This window comes from Artemia franciscana, chromosome 4, assembly GCF_032884065.1.
Source record: "Artemia franciscana chromosome 4, ASM3288406v1, whole genome shotgun sequence".
Taxonomy (NCBI): domain Eukaryota; kingdom Metazoa; phylum Arthropoda; class Branchiopoda; order Anostraca; family Artemiidae; genus Artemia; species Artemia franciscana.
Window position 1 is genome coordinate 28090034 of NC_088866.1, and position 22648 is coordinate 28112681.

A 22648-nucleotide genomic window follows, 5' to 3' on the forward strand; every position below is an offset into this window, starting at 1 on the left:
TTGATACGTTTTGACTCTCGCTGTCCAGGTGGATTTTCATCTAACTGCGCGGTTTTGCGGTTTGGCATTAACCCTTTGAGCAGATTCCTCGGCTGTTTCTTCTGCCATTGTAGGATTTATACTAAAATTTCTCTTTGAATTAACTATTTGAGCAGCTTCCTCGGCTGTTTCTTCTGTCATTTTAAGATTTATACTAAAAATTCCTCTTTACGTGCTAAGCTTGCTAAAGCTCAACAATTTATAATAAACCTAAAATTTTAAGTATCTGTTTGAAGGTTTTCGAATTACTTTAATCTATTGTCAAAATATTTCGAAATATTTATGCAATTTCCAGTTTTTACATTTTAGTTTGTTTTCTTTTTCTTCTTTATTTTTCAGATGTCATATGTCTGGCGTAACAGACAAAGTGTAACAGACATAACAGACAAACAACTTATTTTTATATATATAGATTGTATGAACTTCATCATTGCCCTACCAAGAAAATACACAAGAACTATATCTTTTCTGTTTGAATAGAAAGTTAAGCTCTAGAGCAAGACGAAGAAAAAAAAAGAAGAAATCAATCATCGGAATTGTGAAATATTCTTTTCCTTTTGTAGAAGAAGTGAAGAAAGTAACTGCAATGAAAGAAAATAATGTAAAATATGGTTGTTAATCTTGTCAGAATTGCCTTAAGTCAGGTTCACACGCAACATTTGTTCACGATTTATGTTTGCTGCACTTGTTACATTGTACTTTAGATTCTCACGTGGCTCCAAAGGTACCAAAAGGCATCTAAAAAGAGTTTCTAGTCATCTTTTAAGCTTGAACCTGTGGTGATTTCTTCCTATTCTTGTTGTAGTGGCATGAACAGTGTTGTGGTTTAATTTTGTACTTACGGTGGAATTAATTTTTAGAAGTTCTTCTACCTTGAGTATCTTTGAGTGAGATAGCTTATACTGTTCGTTTAGGCTACATTGTACAGGAATTCCTTGAGGTACATATTTATTTGAAGAGCTACAAAAGGGTAAACAGACTTATATATAACGTATTAAGAAATTGAAATTTTGTTCATGGACTGGGGTGATGAAACCACACTCAAATTTGTTTCAAAGGCTACCCCCCCCCCCCCCGTGTGAAAATATTGGATAATAGTGTAGAGATAAATAATAATATGCAACTTTTGGCCTGGATTTGCACTTTCCATAAATACTCACTCCCGCATCCTCGCCTGGAAGAATATTCACTTATAGGCTTGGACTGTTTACACATACGGTAAAAAAAAAAAGTTCAAAGAAATTCAAATCTTTGCTTCAATCGTAGCTTGCGTTGCTCATGGAAATTTTGATTCCTCCCTCCCTCCCCCTCCTAGAGCTTACCATTAAAAAAACAACTTAGGCTTACTTCGAAACAAATGAGAATTGTGGGTTTTTTCTTTATGCCTTTGTTTTATTAGTATGCAGAATAGTGCAATTTTGTGTTTTACAGATTTAGCAGCAGGATTACGTACTAAAACTCATTCAAAAGACAAGAAACAGTACAATGGAACTTTGGCAAACCAAGAAGTGATCACTGATAAGAAAGCTACAAATGCAAATAAGAGACAGAAAGAACATAAATCTGTGGTAGAGGAATTTTCAGGTATTTTTGAATGTATTTATATGGATCATCAAGACCAGACGGTCCGATAAATGCTCTTTTCCTTTCTGGGTTTTGCATAGCATGTCCTTACTAATTTTTCTGAGGATGGGGGGATTCATGATACCTAATGAGTTGAAAATTGACAAACTTAAATAGAGAATTTCGTTTTTACAACTTTACATGGTTCTTTTGTTGGGTGGGGAGGGGAATTCCAAAGTCTTAAACTCAAAACATGGGCAGATTGAATGAAAATCATAAATCTCACTAAAGTTGGTTTTGGTTTTGAAGCCAGTAATTAAAAATATTAAGCTAAAAGCTCCAATTTCTTTAGCAACAAAAAATTGTCGGTGCTGCATGTCATGCCCTTCCTGTGCTTGATATAAATTCAGATAATAAAATAACAAATTCAACCGGAATCATAAAAATAACTCTAAAGGGAAGATGGTAGCACTGCCGAACCCATGGCAAAGTGTCTTTTGAATTATTAAATTGTTTTTTTTATTTATAATTTATCAATAATATCAATAATGAAGTTTGACCGACGCAGGGACCTTAGTAGTCAAGAAGCGTCGTTAATTCTTAAATAAATAATAATAATAATGAAGTTTGATTATAAATTAAACAAACACAACTTGGAAACAATAGAGAAATTTTTTCAAGACAGTGGAATCCAACTCAGTGAATATTTCAGCCATATGTCCAAGGGCCGTCTTCAGTACAACACTAGAATATATATATTTATATATATATATCTATATATATAAAAATAAGTTGTCTGTCTGTGGATGGATGGATGGATGGGTCAGGTGACGTCACCTGAAAAAACTGGATCAGGTGACGTCAAAACTGAAAAAACTAAAAAAAGGCAAAAACTACAAAAAAAACTAAAAACTAATAAAAAAAATAAAAAAGCTAAAAAACTAAAAAAACTATAAAGGTAAAAACCAATAAAAAACTAAAAAAAAACTGAAAAAACTAAAAAAAGGCAAAAACTACAAAAAAAACTAAAAACTAATAAAAAAAGTAAAAAAGCTAAAAAACTAAAAAAACTAAAAAAACTAAAAAAAGGTAAAAAACTAAAAAAATAAAAAATAAAAAAAAACTAAAAAAAAGGAAAAAACTGAAAAATAAGCTAAAATAAAGGTAAAAACCAATAAAAAACTAAAAAAAAAGGAAAAAACTAATAAATGACGACACTCAAAGAGAAAGCGACCAGGACAAAAGGAATGTTCGATTAGACCGGGACACAGGGAATATAAATAACGACCGGGACACAGGGACACAACTACAACCGGGACACAGGGACACAACTACAACGGGGACACCGGGGGAAACAGGGGGATATAAATGACGACCGGGACAAAAAAACTAAAAAGAAATAAAAACTAAAAACTAATAAAAAAAACTAAAAAATCTAAAAATCTAAATAAGCTAAAAAAGAAAAAAAAAGGAAAAAAATAAAGGAGAAAAACAAAACTAAAAAACGAATTTATATACAGACCGGGACACCGGGATACAAATGATGACCGGGACCCGGGACACAGGGAATATAAATGACGACCGGGACACAGGGACACAACTACAACGGGGACACCGGGGGAAACAGGGGGATGTAAATGACGACCGGGACACCGGGACAGGGAATGGTCGATTAGCAATCACCATCAACAAAGCTCAAGGGCAATCATTAGAATCATGAGGTATAGATCTGAATACAGATTGTTTTCCCATGGACCATTATATGTTGCATGTTCAAGAGTCGGTAAACCTGACAATCTATTTATATGCAAAGACAATGGGACAGCAAAGAATGTTGTATATTCGCAAGTTTTACGTAGTTAAAACCATATATATATATATATATCTATATTCACAGGTGGGACATAGGGACACAACTACAATGGCGCGTAACTATTATGGCGCGTAACGACTTACGCGCGCGGGGGGGCTTGGGGGGGGCGCGAAGCGCCCCCACCAACTAGGTGTTGGGGTGGCGCGAAGCGCCACCCCAACAGCTAGTATATATATATATATATATATATATATATATATATATATATATATATATATATATATATATATATATATATATATATATATATATATATATATATATATATATATATATATATATATATATAGTTATAGTAGTATATGCCCCCATTGAACCAACTGATGGAGATACTAGTGACTCAGATGAATTTTACTTACAGTTACAGGAGCAAATAGACAGGGTACCAGGTAGAAATATGGTGTTTTTGCTAGGAGATTTTAATGCCCAGGTTGGTAGAAATAGGGATAGATGGTATCCTAGCCTAGGTAATTTTGGTGTAGGAAAAGAAAACAGTAATGGCTATAGGCTTTTGCAATTTTGTAGGTATAACAACCTAGTTATAACCAATACGGTGTTTGGTCACAAAATGGCCCATAAGTTGACATGGTATTCACGTGATGGTAAGACAGCAAACCTTATTGATTATGTTATTGTAAACAGAAGACTAGCAGGATCAATACAAGATACTAGGGTGTATAGGAGTGCCGTTATTGATGTTAAAAGTAAAGATCACCATCTAGTAGTGTCTAAGGTTAATTTAAAGCTGAAATTTCGGAAGAGTAACTCCCTCCCGGAAAGTTATGATGTTGGTAGACTTCAGGATGAAAATTTGAGAAAAAAATTCCAGGAACAGTTGAGTACTAAACTTGAGGGTTTAAAATTTGACAATGTGGAAGATGGATGGAATAATTTCAGAAAAACAATTTGTGAAGTTGCTGATGGTGTCCTAGGGAAGAGTGCTAAGACAGCAACTAGGAATATTAGTGAAAAAGCTTTAGGTTTAATAGAGAGTAGAAGGGGTTTGTATAAGAATTATCTGAGCGATAGGTCGTATGAAAACAAAAGGAATGTAAAGAAAGTGGATAAAGTATTAAAATATGAACTAAGGAGATGTGAAATGGAGGCGATGGATAAAATTGCTGAGGATCTGGAAGATGCGGCTAGACGGCATAATAGTAAAATATTATACTGGCATGTTAATAAATTGAAAGGGAGTAGCCGATCCGGACTAGTCCCAGTTAAAGATAGAAATGGGGTCACAATTAGTGATAAGGAAAAAGTTAAAGAAAGATGGGTGGAACATTTTGAGAATGTGCTAAACCGAGATACAGTTGCAGGAAAAGATATAGATGAAAATGAAAAAGTTTGTGATACCTTGGATGTGAAGGAAGATTTGTTTAGTGAGGAAGAATTAGCGACAGTACTAGAAGGATTAAAAAATAATAAGGCCCCAGGTGCTGATAGTATGATTAATGAGTTCCTTAAATATGGTGGCTTTAAGGTTAGGAATAAGCTACTGAAGATTATGAACATGATTTTTGAAAAAGGGGAAGTACCCAATGATTTTAGGAAAACCTTAATTAAACCACTGTATAAGAAAGGTGACAAGAGTGAATGTCGGAATTATCGAGGCATTAGTCTGGTCTCTGTAGGTAGCAAATTACTGAGTAATATGATACTTTTTAGACTGAGACATGCTGTAGACAAAGTTTTAAGGGAAGAACAATGCGGTTTTAGAAAAGGTAGAGGATGTGTCGACCATGTTTTCACTCTTAGGTTAATAATTGAGAAGTCCCTTCGTTGTCAAACACCTTTGGTCCTTAGTTTTATCGATTATGAGCAAGCTTTCGATTCTGTTGATAGAACAGCGTTAACAAAGGTCTTATCGTTATATGGTATACCAGAAAAATACATTAAAGTGATTTGCGCTATGTACGAGAATAATACTGCTGCGGTTAAGGTAGGAAATGAGGTTAGCAACTGGTTTTGTATTAAATCAGGAGTTAAGCAGGGTTGTGTTCTATCCCCCTTTATATGGATCATTTTGATGGACTTCGTCTTAAGGAGCACAGGAAAGGCAATTGGAGACCATGGAATCAAATGGGGAGGAAGAACGCTCCTGGACTTAGATTATGCTGATGATTTAAGCATATTAGATGAAAGTGTGAGCAAAATGAATGAATTTTTAGAGGTTTTACGAGTTCAGGGTGCTAAAATAGGCTTGAAAATTAATGTTAAGAAGACTAAGGCACTAAGGTTAGGAATAAGTGAAGATGAACAGGTGACCTTAGGTAACGAAAAGATTGATCAGGTTGGGAGCTTCAGTTACCTTGGTAGTATTATTAGTAAAGATGGTGGGAGCAGTGAAGATGTTAAAAGTAGAATAGCTAAAGCTCAGGGTGTTTTTTCACAGTTAAAAAAAGTTTGGAAGAATAGAAAGATAAGCCTACAAACCAAGATTAGAATATTGGAAGCTACAGTGATGACAGTGGTCAAATATGGCTCTGAAGCATGGACACTCCGAAAAGCAGATGAAAATTTACTAGATGTTTTCCAGAGAAATTGCCTACGGATTGTTCTGGGTACCCGGCTGACTGACCGTATTTCAAACAGTAGGTTGTACGAAAAGTGTGGTTCAATCCCGCTTTCTGGGGCTATAATGAAAGAAAGGTTGAGATGGCTAGGCCACGTTCTACGGATGAAGGATGACAGATTACCGAAGATTGTCCTTTTTGGCCAGCCGTCTGGGGCTACAAGGAAAGCAGGTCGTCCTTGTCTGGGTTGGGAGGATGTCATAAATAAGGATTTAAAGGAAATGGGAACTTCCTGGGAGGGTGTAAAGAGGGAGGCTTTAAATAGATTAGGTTGGAGGAGGAGCGTGCGTAGCTGTGTTGGCCTCAGGCGGCTTGGTGCTGCAGTGAGTTATTAGTAGTTGTTAGTAGTAGTATATATATATATATATATATTATATATATATATATATATATATATATATATATATATATATATATATATATATATATATATATATATATATATATATATATATATATATATAAACTTACATTAAAATACGAAAATTAAAACTAAAAAGCTTTTTAAAAGACTTTTTAAAACAGCCCCAGCATCCTTACTTCAACTAAGTTCAACCAGGACTGATAAATAAAATGATTTGAGATGATAAATTTATTCAAACAAAATAGCACAAAATAATTAAATACAAGTTTTCAAAGCTAAAAAAAAAAACTTTCAGTAAAATATATTAACTAAATCGAATTCCACTGTCTTTAGAAAATTTGTTTATTGTTTCTAAGCTGTGTTTGTTTGTTATAGAAAGGCAGTATGGTCTTCGTCGCTGAATATAAATTCTTTCCATTCATGAAAAAAAAAGCTTCTATGCTCAATACCGCAATGCGTAAGACGATCTTAATAATTTATGATATCAATAATTATATTTTAGATAATAATATACATTTTATTGTATGATTATTTTATATATATAATCGTACTCCAACTCATACTCCTGGCTGAGTGGATTGGTGCGCTGGATTCAGGATTTTTTGTCTGAGAGAACACGGGTTCGAATCCCAGTGTATCCAATCGTTCAGTTTGGGATGGGGGTCAGTGGTGTGACTCTGTAAGCTTAGCCAGAGTCGACCCAGCTCTAAATGGGTACCTGGAAAAATCTGGGGAAGGTAAGCAGGAAGGGTGTGCGAAAGAACAGGATGGTTGGCCCCCGACCCCCCATTGCACTTCCTGGCTGAAGGGCCAAGAAACGGAGATCAGCACCGCCGGTACGGACTGCAAAGTCTAATGCCGTATCCTTTACCTTTTTTTACCTTATTTTATAATAATCATTGACAAAATTAATATTATGTTTTCTTTTTTTTTTTGGTTTTGCGTCATGTGTAAAATGAAAGGGCATTTGTATCGGTGTTTATAAATGAGTCAAAACCGGAGAGATTGCCAGGAACAGCTTTAGAATTTGTGTCCTGAGACAAGTGCAAAAAATTAGTAGTGTCATGTGTATTTTTACGCATTTGATTTGTTTAAATCTTCAATGAAAAAAGCGCTCTCACAAAAAGTTTCTTCGTTTTACTTTTGCTCTCCTATTATATTGTAAAAATGCAAGTTATTACCTTTTGTTTTTATTTACGGTACTAATATATATTGTTTTCCTATATTTACTAAAGCAGTTATTCCTGGGAATGGTTTAATTTCTGAATTTAATTTTTTTTTTTAATTTCTTGCTTATAGATGGAAGTTCGTCAAAAAGTGAAGTAGTCAATTTGCCGAAGAAGCAAAGGCAAAAGGATTTTAGCCGAAAACGGGATGAAAATGAAAAGAGCTCCATAAAAGTATCATCAAAATTCGGCTCCAAGAGACGACGGGAAGTGGATAGTAGCGGTTAGTTTTATCATATTCTTTTATTCAAGGTCAAATATGCCTGCTTGTTGGCCTTAGGCCAGACTTATCAGCTGTGTGCAAGAAGTTGGTAGCTTCATTTTCATATAGATTTACGCAGAAAATTAATATTTGCTTGTTATGTCAACTGAAATGCCAATTTGTGCAAATTAAGTTGCCTTTTTTCAAGTATTTTACTGAGTTGCGAAAATTCAACCAAAGAAAAAAAGAGAGGATATTTCCTACATCTTCGTGTCGAAAAATATGCTAGAATTCTATTGACTTATTTTTGTTACGTGTTTTCGTAAGCAAATCACGTTAATCCTTATTTCTGGAGAATGGTCTTCTTAAATATCCCTTCTTGTTAAATTTTGATTGGTTTAAAACTATGTCAAACTGGTACCATGCATCACTTGAATTTGTTTTAGTTCGATGACCGTATACTAATCCAAACTTGATTGACTCTTTTGTATGAAAATTATAAGCCAGTAAAATAACCAAAAGTTTTATAATCGCAATACTTTCTGTAAGTAAACTGTGTTTTTCTGGGATTCTACTTTAAACAAAATTACTTGCATAAAAAGAAACAGCCTCTGTAGAGACTGTCCTTTGCGAACCTAACTATAATCAAAACCACTCTTTGCTACAAATTTACGAATTTTTTCCGTCGTGAATTTTTTTCTCTCTGAGTTTATGGTAACGGTACTTCTTACGCGTCTGAAAGAGTGATATAGCCCTATTTTATGAGTTACACCTCTCCGTCCGGCATGCAATTTTTTTAAAATAGAGGTTTGAAGACTGGACAGACGTAATGTTGTCTTCTGCTGTTTTGAGGGTATATTCGTGTTAACGATAATCTGGCTTTTATTGAAAGCCATATTTCGGGCAAATATTGAAATTGTGTAAAACACAACTGACAAACTGTTATACAAAGTTTTTAAACCTTTATCATCATAAAACTTCGTAAAACTATTAGCCCCCTTCCTTATGGAGGGGTGTAATTAGAAAAAAAGAATAATTGCCAGCTATTTTTGAATTTTTTGAGGGGAAGGGATATTATGGTATGTACAAGTTTTAGTTGATGGACTGGGTATTTTAAAATGATATAGATATAGGAAAGATTAGTTGGCATAATTAACTTATGTGAATCTTTCATTGACGATTAACAATTTCTGTCCTATGACAGGAACTACGGAGGGTAAGAGACCTCGGGTGTTGCCCGACCCCCTCTACCCCATCCCCCTTACTCAAAATCCTAAATTTCTCATAATTTGTATTAACTCCTTATTCAGAGAGTCCTGCTTACGTTCCTGTCCTACTATATTTGTTTTGTTTTTTTTTTAACACGGGCGAAATTTGATCCGTAAGATTACACAAGGTAACGCAAAATCTTGAGTTGTGCTAGTGTGAAAGGTTGTATGACATAGTGTGAAAGAGTCGTTATAGCAGATTTGCACTGCCATTTCTTAACATAAGCCTTTTAACATAAGATTGAAAAACGATCTTTAGTTGGTTCGCTAAAAGTAATCCACCAATCAAAAACAAGTTTACATTTTTGCAGGGCTAAAGTTCTATTCAGCTTTCTAGGACTATAATGAGAGAAAGATTGGGATGGCTAGGACACGTTCTGTAGATAAAGTATGATAGTTTGCCAAATATGGCCATTTTTAGAAAAACAAACGAAAAGCCAGTTGTCTCAGACAGAGATGGGAGGAGGTCATAAGGACAGATTTAACAGAAATTGGAACTTCTAGAGAGGATGTAAAGAGAGTGGTTTTAAATCGATTAGAATGGAGAAGAAGCGTGCGTAGTTATGTTGGTCTCAAGCAGCTTGGTGCTATGGTGAGTTGTGATTAGTAGCAATGGAGTAAACCAGTAACCTACTTAGCCAATCTAAAACTACTGTTATGCTGAAACTAGAGAACACGTGACACCTTTTTGACAAACAGATTTGTGTACTGCTTTCTTGTAAATTGAGGCTATAGGGTCGGGCCAAGCTGATTGACTTGGTTTCCTTGTATATTATTTGATTCTGAAGATATTAAAAGATCTATGTTTCTTCTGTATGTTCAGGAAATGTTTAATCAAATTATTAATCATTATTAGCAGCTAAATAACCAAAAATAATTATTTTGTTGTGATCTGTATTGCATCAGCGAAGTTGCTGCTATACAGTTATTTTTGTTCCAACTTATATTTTCCAATTTTATTAGTTGTTAATGCTTTTAAATTATAGAGAACCAGTTGGCCAAGTTGGCGAAGGAACTCTCATTGAAATGGCTCTCCACTCTGGCTGTGTTGGCATTATGGCTCGTTCGTCTTGTGATTGACGTGGCTTCATTGGGAATCGTGGTATCTAAAGAGGGGTAAGGACTATCTATTTATTTTGCTATTTATAAAAATTTGTTTGGCTATTTTAATAAGAAACACGAACTAGAGGCAAAGATAATGCATAATATTTTCCATTGAATTGTGGAAAGATACAAATTTCACAACAGAGTAAAATTTCTGAGGTGAGGGAGTAAACTCTCTAAACAGTTGTTTTTCAGTTTTTTCACCCTCTTACAGCCGTTCTCATGGGTCTAAAAAAAGCAAGGTATATCTATATATTCTTCTATGTTAATTCCAGTCAGCAGCTTTTTAAAGGTGAATATTATGAACTCGCAAGATGATATGAAACGAGAAAAAAAAGCTTTATTGACTGATTGAATTTATAAGCACAGTTTGTGTTTCTCTCCACAAGTCTGTAGCCTAATCTCTTCTAAATTAAAACTTTTCCTTCCCGAAGAGTGACCCCTTCTCTCTTTCTATTGTTAATTGAGCTGAGAATGCCAACATTGGCATATTCAGTCCGATTATATGTAGGAAAAATGTAGATTACGAAGCTATTGCATATTCTCTGAAATGTTGCTGTAGGTAAACCGATCTGTCAAAGCCATCTGTTTCTACCTTTAAAAGAAAATTTATCTGGAACATCCTAACTGTGTATGAATCTTGGTTAATTTAATGGTACAATAACAAAGGACTTGGTTTCTTGTTACAAAATTCAATGTAATCTAGCTTGGACTTGCGCCAATGCACCAAAGCAGATATTTGAGTGGATATGGGAATAAAATATGTCCACATAGTGTATGTGGTATTGGTGGTTACTGGAGACTACTGGATACGGTAGGGCCAGATCTAGGGGATGGGGGGCAAGCACTCCTGGTGGCAGGCCCGGAGGGTGGCAAAACTGGCTAAAATTGTAATATTTGTGGGGAAAAGTTATAATATTTACAGTATCGATGGTGTAGGAGGGGGTAGCAAAGTCTACCTTTTCTCCCTCCCCTGAGAAAAAACCTAACTCTGGCTCTAGGGTTTGGTGGTACAATAGTATGGAAGTTTATCAAAAATAAGTCAGTACGACCTTATCATCATGCACAAAACGAAAAATTATATTTCGCACCTTTTTTATGCTGTGATTATAGTGATTTAAGGTATTTTCGATTGACGGTCTGGATTCTCAAATTGAGGATTTTATTGTCGAGTTTCATTTCAGTCAACAACCTGACCGTTGATTTTGAACTTGGGTAACAAATCTAGCAATCAGATTCTTTTTGGGATTCAAAAATCAACAACTGTATCTTTATGTTACCGTGAATGTCTGAAATCTGGTAAATGTTGACCTTCACCAGTTAATGTCCAAGATTCCTTTTTCTCTGCTTAGATTCAATTAGCTTTGCGAGTCAGTTTATGCAAGCTATGATGGTAAAAGTTAAAGTTAGGTTAGATTATGTTAGTTTAGGTTAAGTTAGGCTAAATTTGGTTATACATATCACAAATGGGTTAAAAACAAGCTTACTTAACCTAAGCAAACGTAATCTAACCTAACATGACTTTACATCATCAAACCTTGCATTAAATTAAAAAAGTTGACGGGCAACGCTGACTAAATCTAAGGAGAAAACAAGGTATTTCGGATAGTTACCGATAAAATCTGACATTCACTAATTTTGGACATTCACGTTGACATATACATTTTCTGTTGCTCTGGAACATCGAAAACTTTTTTTTTCTAAGAAAATATACGACTAGTTTCTTAAGTTTTCTACAATTTGGATTTGATATTTTATGTCTTTATATTCAATAAGAAAAAATGAATAAAGTTTAACTGAACGAATTGTTTCTAGGTATGCAGCTCGTTGAAAAAAATGACGTCCGATACGTCCTTTCTTCTTGCGAATGAACTAGTAAAATAAAGTTGGAAAACTGTTGTAACGAGGTTTACTGTGGCTCAAGATGAGGAAAATCAACGATAAAATTTTTAATATATGTAGAGCATACAGGAAATTACTAAACATCGCTAAAGTTCCAATAGACGAAAGTCTGTCAGTTTGCTGCTCTTTGCAAAAAGGGCGTGTGATACGTCCTTTCCTCTTGGGAACAAGAATGTCTCTTGCAAGTAAAACAATGAAGAAAAGTTATAGTGAGGTTCACCGAACATCAAGAAACTGTATTCGTCAGTATAAATGTCTGGTAAAGAATATCGAATTTATGTGAAAGCTTAGAGAACCTTCAAGTTTAAAAAATTTTGCCATTGACATTTTATCCTCATCTCACGTTGAAGTTTTCAGCATTTGGTTGTTCCATATACGTGATTAAAGCTGAAAGAACAGAGTTTAAGGAATTCCTAGTTCTAGCTTAAAAAATCTCACCGTTAGCTTTATCTCCTCATTCCTACGCTAAAGCTCTCCGGCGCTTGGTTATTCCAATTGCCAGATTAAAGGTGAAAGAATCCAGTTTAAGAAAGTCCTGGTTGGATCAAAGAATCTTCCTTTTAGTTTTTTTATTCTCCTCATCTCTATTCTTAAGTTCTTTGTCATTTGACTCTTCCAAATGCCAGATAAAAGTTGAAAAAATTAAATTTCTTTCCAGTTTGAAGAACCTCGCCTTTCGCTCCTTTTTTTTTCCTGATCCTCACTTTAAAGTTCTCTGGATTATGATTGTTCCAAACGCCAGCTTAAAGGAGGCCTAGTTTCTGCTTAAAGAATCTTTGCAATCTCTTTATCTCCTCTTCCTAGGTATTTGGTTGTTCCAATTCCAACTTCACGTTAAAAGACATCCTAGCTCATAAAGCTTTTAAGACGACCTAGTTCCTGCTTGGCAAATCTTGCCATTGGTTTTTTATCCACACTTCGAATCCTATGGTATTTAGCTGTTTCAAATACCTGATTCAAGTTGAAAGAATCCAATTTAACGAAGTCATAGTTCCACCTTAAAGAATGTCACCGTTAGCTTTTTCTCCTCTTCTCAACGTTTAAGTTCTCTGGCGTTTGGTTGTTCCAAATGCCAGATTAAACGTGAAAGAATCCAGTTTAAGAATATCATTGCTAGATTAAAGAATTTTCCTATTAGTTTTTTCTCCTCATCCCCATATTAAAGTTAACTCGCATAATAACTCACCGCAGCACCAAGCCGCCTGAGGCTAGCGGCTACGCACGCTCCTCTATCTCAATATGTTCAAAGCCTCCCTCTTTACACACTCCCGGGAAGTTCCCATATCACAAAAATCTTCCCTCACGACATCCTCCCAACGCAACTGAGGACGACCTGCTTTCCGTTTAGCCCTAGACGTTTGGCCCGAAAGGTCAATCTTCGGCAATCGGTCACACTTAATCCATAGAACGTGCCCTATTTATCTAAAACTTTCTCTCATTGCAACCTTAGAAAGCAGGATTGAACCACTCTTTTCGTACAGCCTTCTGTTTGAATGGGTAGCCAAAACAATCCGTATGCAATTTCTGTGGAAAACCCATCATATTTCCCTCCGTTTTTCGGAGTGCCCATGCTTCAGAACCATATTTGACCAGTGTCATCGCTGTAGCTTCCAATATTATAACCTTGGTTTGCAGACTTGTCTTCCTATACTTCCAAACTTTTTTCAACCGTTTCATCTACTAAATTATTTGTATATATTTAAACAAATGATTACAATGATTTGAAAACCTTAAAAGAGAAAACCAAAAGTTTGAATCTTAGTAGAAATGGTTGTTAGAAATTGGACTTCGGTAATCCTCAAATATCTCTAAATAGCCTCTGTGTGAAAAGACATTACATTGTGTAAATAGCAAAAAACGGGTAATTGCAAAAATATTCTTATATATTTTAACAAGGGATTACAACAATTTAAGAAGCTTAAAAAATAAAACCAAAAGTTTGAAGCTTAGTAGATATTGTTGTTAGAAATCGAATTTGCATGTCCACTTTGTATATCTGCACTGGTATATTAGTGCAAGTCCTAGCTGTATTGTATTGGCTTTTCTGGAGCCTTGTAGACAATTTTCTTTTAATTAATTCATTATCTTAGTTCATACTTGTCAGCAAATATGGTGATAGAAATCTCCTGTAGCCATTTTGCTGGTGGTGCGGCAGCGCGTTTGGATGACATTCAGTCCAGTCTGCACTTTGCTTCTTATCAATCCGTGATAATATCTGCCTTGAACGTCTAGGAGGTTTCTGACCAGATGATTGCCTAAGAAAGGCGGGTCCAGGGGAGGCAGCATGAATAGCAAAGAAGCTTCCTCTGCTGACACCGAGGAAGACTCGGCTTCTGGATGTGACACTCTTGTTTGGCTGGCCAAAGATGAGGAAAAATTGGGATTCATTTCATTGGAGTTAGAGTATTTCACTTTGTTCTTTCTGCCAACGGTGGAAAAGGTTGGGGTTGTTTTAAAAAGTTGTTTAAACTTCAACCATTCACGCCACAATTCAATTCGGTACTAGGCTGGTACTCCCTGGAACTAACCACTTTTGTATCATGACGACATAGGATTCGATTTCTCTTAGTCCGCTAGTAATCCATCCGCCGAAAAGAAACAGGCCATTACGCCGTGGGAGGGGGAATGGCATCAGGCCTATATAATAGGAAATCTCGGGTTTTCCAATTATGACTTGTATTTCTCATATACTTCCCCCGTTTTAATACTTTTTTTTATGATCTCCACACCCTCCCCTCCAAACTGAAATTCTACTTATGTTTCTTTCTTTTCTATTATTTGAGGTGACGGATCCTAGTTAGTTGAGAATTAACAGTGACAAATTAATATAAATTTTATAAACTTGCCTCTGTAAGAGCTCTCACAAGGGAGGTGAGAAACATTTCTGTTCCCCAGTTGAAAGACCAAAGATGTACAAAAAAGCAAAGTGGTTCTTTTTCTTCTGTAATTTTATGACATGCTGCTTTTTCAGGGTGTCAAATTTTACTGACTGGTTTAGCAATATTGGAAGATCTGTAACTACTGTCATAATAGCGGCATTGAAGAAAGGGCTCCAGCGTGTTTACGACTTATATGTTATACGCATCCTAAATCTGTTCCCACGACGAAATAACGCGACCAAGAAGAATGCTATTTCGTCCAGTATATCACTGCCATCCACTGGCGAGGAGGCCATGCGTAGATTGCTAGCCTGTAGAGGAAAGGACCCTTATAGGTAATATTACTTACAAAAGGTGCTAGATATAGCAATTTTTTTCAAATGAGCCCTGAAACGTCTCTCTAGGGTGTTTCAGTGCCTCACTAGCGGCAACTAAAAAAAGAAGCGGAAAATAAAAAAAAGAGGCACGTCACTGCTTCCCAAGCGAAAAAGTGATATTCTTTGTTATTCAAGATGGGGACTGTAATTGTCTTATATGGCTTTTTCGCTACGGAAATTGAAATGGTAAAGGTTTCATTTTGATCTGACACTGTTTCGTGGGGTTTCAGACTGTTTTTTAAAATTCCTATAAATTTGGCTTTGCAGTAAACTTTTGTCATTAAGATTAGTTGGAGTAATAGTTAGCATTCTTGAACCAGCTTCAACTGACGATTCTTCCTTACTTGACTGTTTTCTTCTTTTATTATTTAAAAATTAACAACGCTTCTTGACTACTAGTCCCCTCCGTCGCCCTTGCAGTGCATTCCTGCAGCGTGATTCGATCTTTGGGTCCCGTATTACCAAGCTAAGGTCAAATCCACTGCGCCACCACAGGACAATGTTTTCTTTTCTTTTTCTTTTTTGCATGTTTTTAAATTTTTGGCTACTGTGGGCTGGATTTTGTTCTTTACTAGATTGCTCCTAAGCCTGTCCTTTTGGGGGAAACCATGATTTCTCGTTAGATCCTGTGGCTCTGACTGATTTTCTACTTATTTTCCACTTTATATTATAATTTTATTATTAGTTTATAATTTTACGAAGTTATTAGTGAATTAATTTACATAGTGAGTTTATTTTTTATTATTTTATAATTTAGACAGATCTATTCTTTTTATCGAGGTTCCACTGTACACTTTGCTCCTTTATAGTGAGTAGTAAATTTGCGTATTCTAGTATTCCTTAAAGATCATCTACATATAGACCAAAGACGTGTTAAGAACACTCAATTGAGAAATACACGGGATGAATAGGCGTGGACTGAGGATCGCAACTTAAGGTAATCCTCATGTTGTGGGTTGACTAGTATTTTGTTACCTATTTGTTAGAACTGGAAATGACCTATCAGTTCAACATTAAGTATGAACTGTAGAAACTAATAGAGAAACAAAAAATGCATAATTGAGCAAGTATTGTACATGACCTTTTTTCGGTCAACAGCATCCCCCTCCCTTATTCTGATTAATTTTGTATCTTTAAGTCCAAGAAAATAAAGTAACATTGAAATATTGCTTGTAGAGTCATAAGAAAAACCAAATCATAGTTTTATTTTCTGTTTGATTCAGTTGCTTTTTCGAGTTTAGTGGATTCAAAAGATTTCTCAAATTGTACTTTGCTTTATTTGAAAGGGTACATGATCGTGTTTTTTCTTGGTTTAAACATCTGTTGTTCTATTTTAGTTTTTATTGTTCAAAGATCGGTGTGTTTTCAAACCCTTTAAATCTTGTAAACTTTGACATCCTTAATCACCATCGGACATAAAAGAGAAAAAAACACTCACACTTTCTAGTAATTATCAAAAACATGCTGACGTGTTAGGTTGTATCTTCGGAGGTGCCATAAACGTTCGTTGTATAATACCATGCAATGTTTTCAATATTATTTGGCTAGGAATTATTGACATTACTAATTATATAAACTGATATTCTCGAAACGAGTAGGCATTACTATTTGAGCAGCTTTGCTATGGGTCGAAGAGATACTGGCCTAAACGTGCATATTTATTTCTTAATTTTTTTGGGGGGCCTGATATGGCTTTTATATGGCCCATATCTTTGCTAGTACCTTCGAAGTTTTTTGCTTCCCAATATTTTTTTTTAATATATTATCAACATATTAACTAAACTAAAACATCTTTTACTTCTTGGTAGTCTGGATTTGAGACGAATTTTTTACTGTAGTTTAGGAATGTGGCCTTTTCAAGATAAAAGATGTTGCAAAAAATCCAACATAAGATTATTTTTGAATGGACTGAAACTTTTGATTAAAAACCAACATTGTTGTTTATCAAGAGCTAGGGACTGGTTTATTTTCTCATTCGTTAAGAATTAGATATTGAAATTAATTGTAAAGTATTAACTTCCTCTCATTCAACAACTTCGTCTTCTTTGACTTCCTCAATCTTGCCAGTTGTCTGAATTAATAAGTCAATTACCGTCGTTATTCGCATATATAAAGAATTTCAAGAAGATAGTTCTTTTAGCTTACAGGAACTGTCATTCGAATATTTATAAATTTTTGGTGATTCCCTCCCTATCTCCAATCACTTCTTTCCCTCTCTTTCTTCTTCTTTCTCATTTTGAGGAGTGGGTATTTCTATTGTCGTTGGTTTCTTTTGCGTTATAGAGGAGATGGACCGAGAGTTGCTGGCGTTTTGTTCATTTTGATGATTCAGTGAAAAGTTTAAAGACTGCTTTTTATCGCCCTCTAGTATCCAAAGGATGTATTGAGATCTTCCTGATGTGTAATTTAAGCCTTATTATAGGAAGCAATTGATATTAGTACAACAAGGCTTTTTTGTATGGCCCCTATCTTTTCTAGTATCTTTGGAGTTTATCGTTCTGATGAGAAAATTAAGAGATTTTATAGAAAGCAAACCATATTAGTGCATCAAGGCTTTTTTATGGTCTCTATCTTCTCTAGTATCTTGGGAGTTTCAGGAGAATGCTCTGATGGGGAGATTAAGTGGTATTATAAAAAGTATGTGGTATACAACGTCAAGAATTTGTTTATGGTTTGTATTTTTCGAGTTTATCTTGAGAGTTTCTCGAGATTGTTCTGATGAGTAATTTAAACCATATTGTAGAAAGCAAGTAATATTAATGCAAAAAGGCTTTTTTGTATGGTCCCTATCTTTTCATCTATCTTAGGAGTTTTATGAGATTGTTCTAATGAGGAAATCAAGTGGTATTACAGAAAGCAAGTGATATTAAGACGTCAGGGATTTTTGATTGCTTGTATTTTTTCGATTATTAATTAAAAAAGAACTTACCGAAAAAGAATATTTTAAAGAAAGGTATTGGTCATATTAAACTTAAGCAGAAATAAATTCCTATGACATTTCAAAATCAAAACGATCAAAAATTATTATTAAAGAATAAATGAACCCCAAAGCGAACAGTAATTAAAAAACAATCATAGCAAACTAACATACAACAGGTATGAATATAAATGAATAAATAAATCTTAAAACGAGTAAAATTTAAATATGCAAATGAAGCTTTAAACGAACAAAAATTACTACAAACAACCGTTTGGGTGCTTCCACTTTCCTAACTATTAAAGTCTAAAGCCTACTGCGTCATTTGCGCTTTACAGAGAACGAATTATATTTCATATATTCTTTTTGTTCATACAGCATTAAAAATGAAAATTGTATTTTTTTTCATGACCTTTATCTTTTATAGTATTTTGGGAGTTTCTCGAGATTGTTCTGATGAGGAGATCAAGCGATATTATAGGAAGCAAGCGATATTAGTTCATCCAGATAAAAATAGACAAGCTGGCGCTGAAGAAGCGTTCAAGATTTTGGCACATGCTTTTGAACTAATTGGAGAGCCAGTAAGATTTTTCTTTCTTTATTAGAAGTCAATCTTTTATTACTTATGATATATTTAATTGTAATTAATTTTTGTACAATTATAAATTTATTAAGGAGTTTGTAGTACATTAAAATATATTTCAGTGCATTGTTGGTTCAGATAAGTATCCGGAATGAAGCCGTATAAATTAATTTGTTTTTTATAAGAAATTTGATACATATGAACTGTAAATGAAATTTTTAGAATACAACCTTTCTCCATCAGCGCCATTTCTTCTTCTTCATCTTTCAGTCGTCATGCGTACCCTAAAATTTGGTGACGTTAAGGCTGCAAAAGTAGCCTGTCAAAGCCACTTGAAGCGAATCAGTCCTTTTAAAATGATTTCGTTTCAGGATTTCATGAGAGCAAGTAAACGACATGAGTCAGATCTAGGCTATAGGGTATTATGGGCAGTGTTGGGGTTGTCTAGTACAACTGTCACATTAGCGACTTTCATGCAAATGTCTATCTTACGATTATAGGTTAAATTGAATACTTATTTATGTTTCTTTAGCAAACAAATCTTATGAGACAGGTTCCTGGTGAACAGTCTGTTGAGCTCATTTCTCAGTTTGCTACCGTTAGTAGCAAGTTCTTGTATTTTATCTATAATTTTAAACCTAACCTGGAAAACTCCTCCACACGACCAGGCTATGAGCTCACTGACCAGTTTGCTGGTTCTAGTAGCAAGCAATTTAATTTTGTCTATAATATAAAACCTAATCTGGAAGACTTCAGATGACCAGGCTGCTGAGCTCGCTGCTCAACTTGTTAGTTCTGGAAGTAAGCTATTGTGCGTAAAATAAACTATATTTATAAAACATAAAATAGCTGAATGTAAAAGAAAAATGTAGGATGTAAAGTGAAGTACGATTTTTTGGAGATCCTATTCTGAGCAAGAGATCTTACTTGTTTGTTTTGTTTTGTCATTTAAGGTAACTTCGCCTTTTGGTGTTTGTTGCTGTTGTTGTTGTTTTTTTATTGATAAAGTAGTAGTTATAGTTCCGAAGATTCTCTTTCTTAAGATAAACTTTTTTAAATAAAAAAAGTTGTAGGGCCCAAATATCCACGTATATACGGAGGGAGCTTAGCTCCACCCCCCTGAAATTTCCAGACTGTAATCTCTGTTTCCCATATTTTTCTTCTTCTTTTTTCATATTAAAAACTACTGGAGGATCTTAAATTTTTTTTTTGTTCTTATTTTTTAATTCTGTTGGTACGTAGGAACTACTTAAGCCCAAAGGACGGTTTTTTAGTGAGGGGGGGGATACCTTGACCAAATTCAGCGCCCCACCAATTTGTGTCCACCTCGCGCGTAAGTCGTTACGCGCCATTGTTGTTGTGTCCCTGTGTCCCACCTGTGAATAGAGATAGATATATATACATATGTTTTTAACTACGTAAAACATGCGAATATACAACATTCTTCGCTGTCCCATTGTCTGTTCATATAAATAGATTGTCAGGTTTACTGACTCTTGAACATGCAACATTTCTGTCCCGGTGTCCCAGTGTAATTTCTCTTTGAGTGTCCCGGTCGTCATTTATATATCCCGCCTGTGCCCCTGGCGTCCCCGTTGTAGTTGTGTCCCTGTGTCCCGGTCATCATTTATATTCTCTGTGTCCCGGTCGTGATTTGTGTCTGGGTGTCCCAGTCTGTAATGACGTCAGTCAACAAACAACTTCATGACGCATACAGCTCAATCCTTATAATGACGTCAGTCGACAAACATGACGTCAGTCGACACATAAACATGACGTCACTCGACACACACACAGACAACTTATTTCTATATATATATATATACTAGCTGTTGGGGTGGCGCTTCGCGCCACCCCAACACCTAGTTGGTGGGGGCGCTTCGCGCCCCCCCCCCCAAGCCCCCCCGCGCGCGTAAGTCGTTACGCGCCATAATAGTTACGCGCCATTGTAGTTATGTCCCTATGTCCCACCTGTGAAAATAGATATATATATATATATATATATATGTATATATATATATATATATATATATATATATATATATATATATATACTAGCTGTTGGGGTGGCGCTTCGCGCCACCCCAACACCTAGTTGGTGGGGGCGCTTCGCGCCCCCCCCCCCAAGCCCCCCCGCGCGCGTAAGTCGTTACGCGCCATAATAGTTACGCGCCATTGTAGTTGTGTCCCTATGTCCCACCTGTGAATATAGATATATATATATATATATGGTTTTAACTACGTAAAACTTGCGAATATACAACATTCTTTGCTGTCCCATTGTCTTTGCATATAAATAGATTGTCAGGTTTACCGACTCTTGAACATGCAACATATAATGGTCCATGGGAAAACAATCTGTATTCAGATCTATACCTCATGATTCTAATGATTGCCCTTGAGCTTTGTTGATGGTGATTGCTAATCGACCATTCCCTGTCCCGGTGTCCCGGTCGTCATTTACATCCCCCTGTTTCCCCCGGTGTCCCCGTTGTAGTTGTGTCCCTGTGTCCCGGTCGTCATTTATATTCCCTGTGTCCCGGGTCCCGGTCATCATTTGTATCCCGGTGTCCCGGTCTGTATATACATTCGTTTTTTAGTTTTGTTTTTCTCCTTTATTTTTTTCCTTTTTTTTTCTTTTTTAGCTTATTTAGATTTTTAGATTTTTTAGTTTTTTTTATTAGTTTTTAGTTTTTATTTCTTTTTAGTTTTTTTGTCCCGGTCGTCATTTATATCCCCCTGTTTCCCCCGGTGTCCCCGTTGTAGTTGTGTCCCTGTGTCCCGGTCGTTATTTATATTCCCTGTGTCCCGGTCGTCATTTGTATCCCGGTGTACCGGTCTGTATATACATTCGTTTTTTAGTTTTGTTTTTCTCCTTTATTTTTTTCCTTTTTTTTTCTTTTTTAGTTTATTTAGATTTTTAGATTTTTTAGTTTTTTTATTAGTTTTTAGTTTTTTTTTCTTTTTAGTTTTTTTGTAGTTTTTACCTTCTTTTTAGTTTTGTTAATTTTTTTTTTTACTTGTGTCCTGGTCGTCATTTATACTCCCTGTGTCCCGGTGCTTTGTTGATTGCTAATCGAACATTCCTTTTGTCCTGGTCGCTTTCTCTTTGAGTGTCGTCATTTATTTTTTTCTTTTTTAGTTCTTTTAGTTTTTACCTTTTTTAGTTTTTTTTTAGTTTTTAGTTTTTTTAGTTTTTTACCTTTTTTTAGTTTTTTTAGTTTTTTTAGTTTTTTAGCTTTTTTATTTTTTTTATTAGTTTTTAGTTTTTTTTGTAGTTTTTGCCTTTTTTTAGTTTTTTCAGTTTTGACGTCACCTGATCCAGTTTTTTCAGGTGACGTCACCTGATCCACGATCCACAGATCCACAGACAACTTATTTTTATATATATAGATAGTTTTTTTTTTTTTTACTTATGTCCTGGTCGTCATTTATACTCCCTGTGTCCCGGTGCTTTGTTGATTGCTAATCGAACATTCCTTTTGTCCTGGTCGCTTTCTCTTTGAGTGTCGTCATTTATTAGTTTTTTCCTTTTTTTTTAGTTTTTTATTGGTTTTTACCTTTATTTTAGCTTATTTTTCAGTTTTTTCCTTTTTTTTAGTTTTTTTTTAGTTTTTATTTTTTTTAGTTTTTTACCTTTTTTTAGTTTTTTTAGTTTTTTTAGTTTTTTAGCTTTTTTACTTTTTTTATTAGTTTTTAGTTTTTTTTTGTAGTTTTTGCCTTTTTTTAGTTTTTTCAGTTTTTTTTTTAGTTTTTTATTGGTTTTTACCTTTAT

At 35.0% G+C, this 22648-nt stretch overlaps 1 protein-coding gene across 1 annotated transcript in view; it reads left to right on the plus strand.

Moving 5' to 3' along the window:
• LOC136026244 (dnaJ homolog dnj-5-like) overlaps positions 1 to 22648 on the plus strand; it is a 92478-nt gene that overhangs the window by 30763 nt on the left and 39067 nt on the right. The window contains exons 3-7 of the mRNA XM_065702603.1: positions 1471 to 1623; positions 7715 to 7864; positions 10098 to 10227; positions 15089 to 15331; positions 18718 to 18871. Coding sequence (XP_065558675.1) covers positions 1471 to 1623; positions 7715 to 7864; positions 10098 to 10227; positions 15089 to 15331; positions 18718 to 18871 — 830 coding nt within the window. The remainder of the gene's footprint in view (positions 1 to 1470; positions 1624 to 7714; positions 7865 to 10097; positions 10228 to 15088; positions 15332 to 18717; positions 18872 to 22648) is intronic.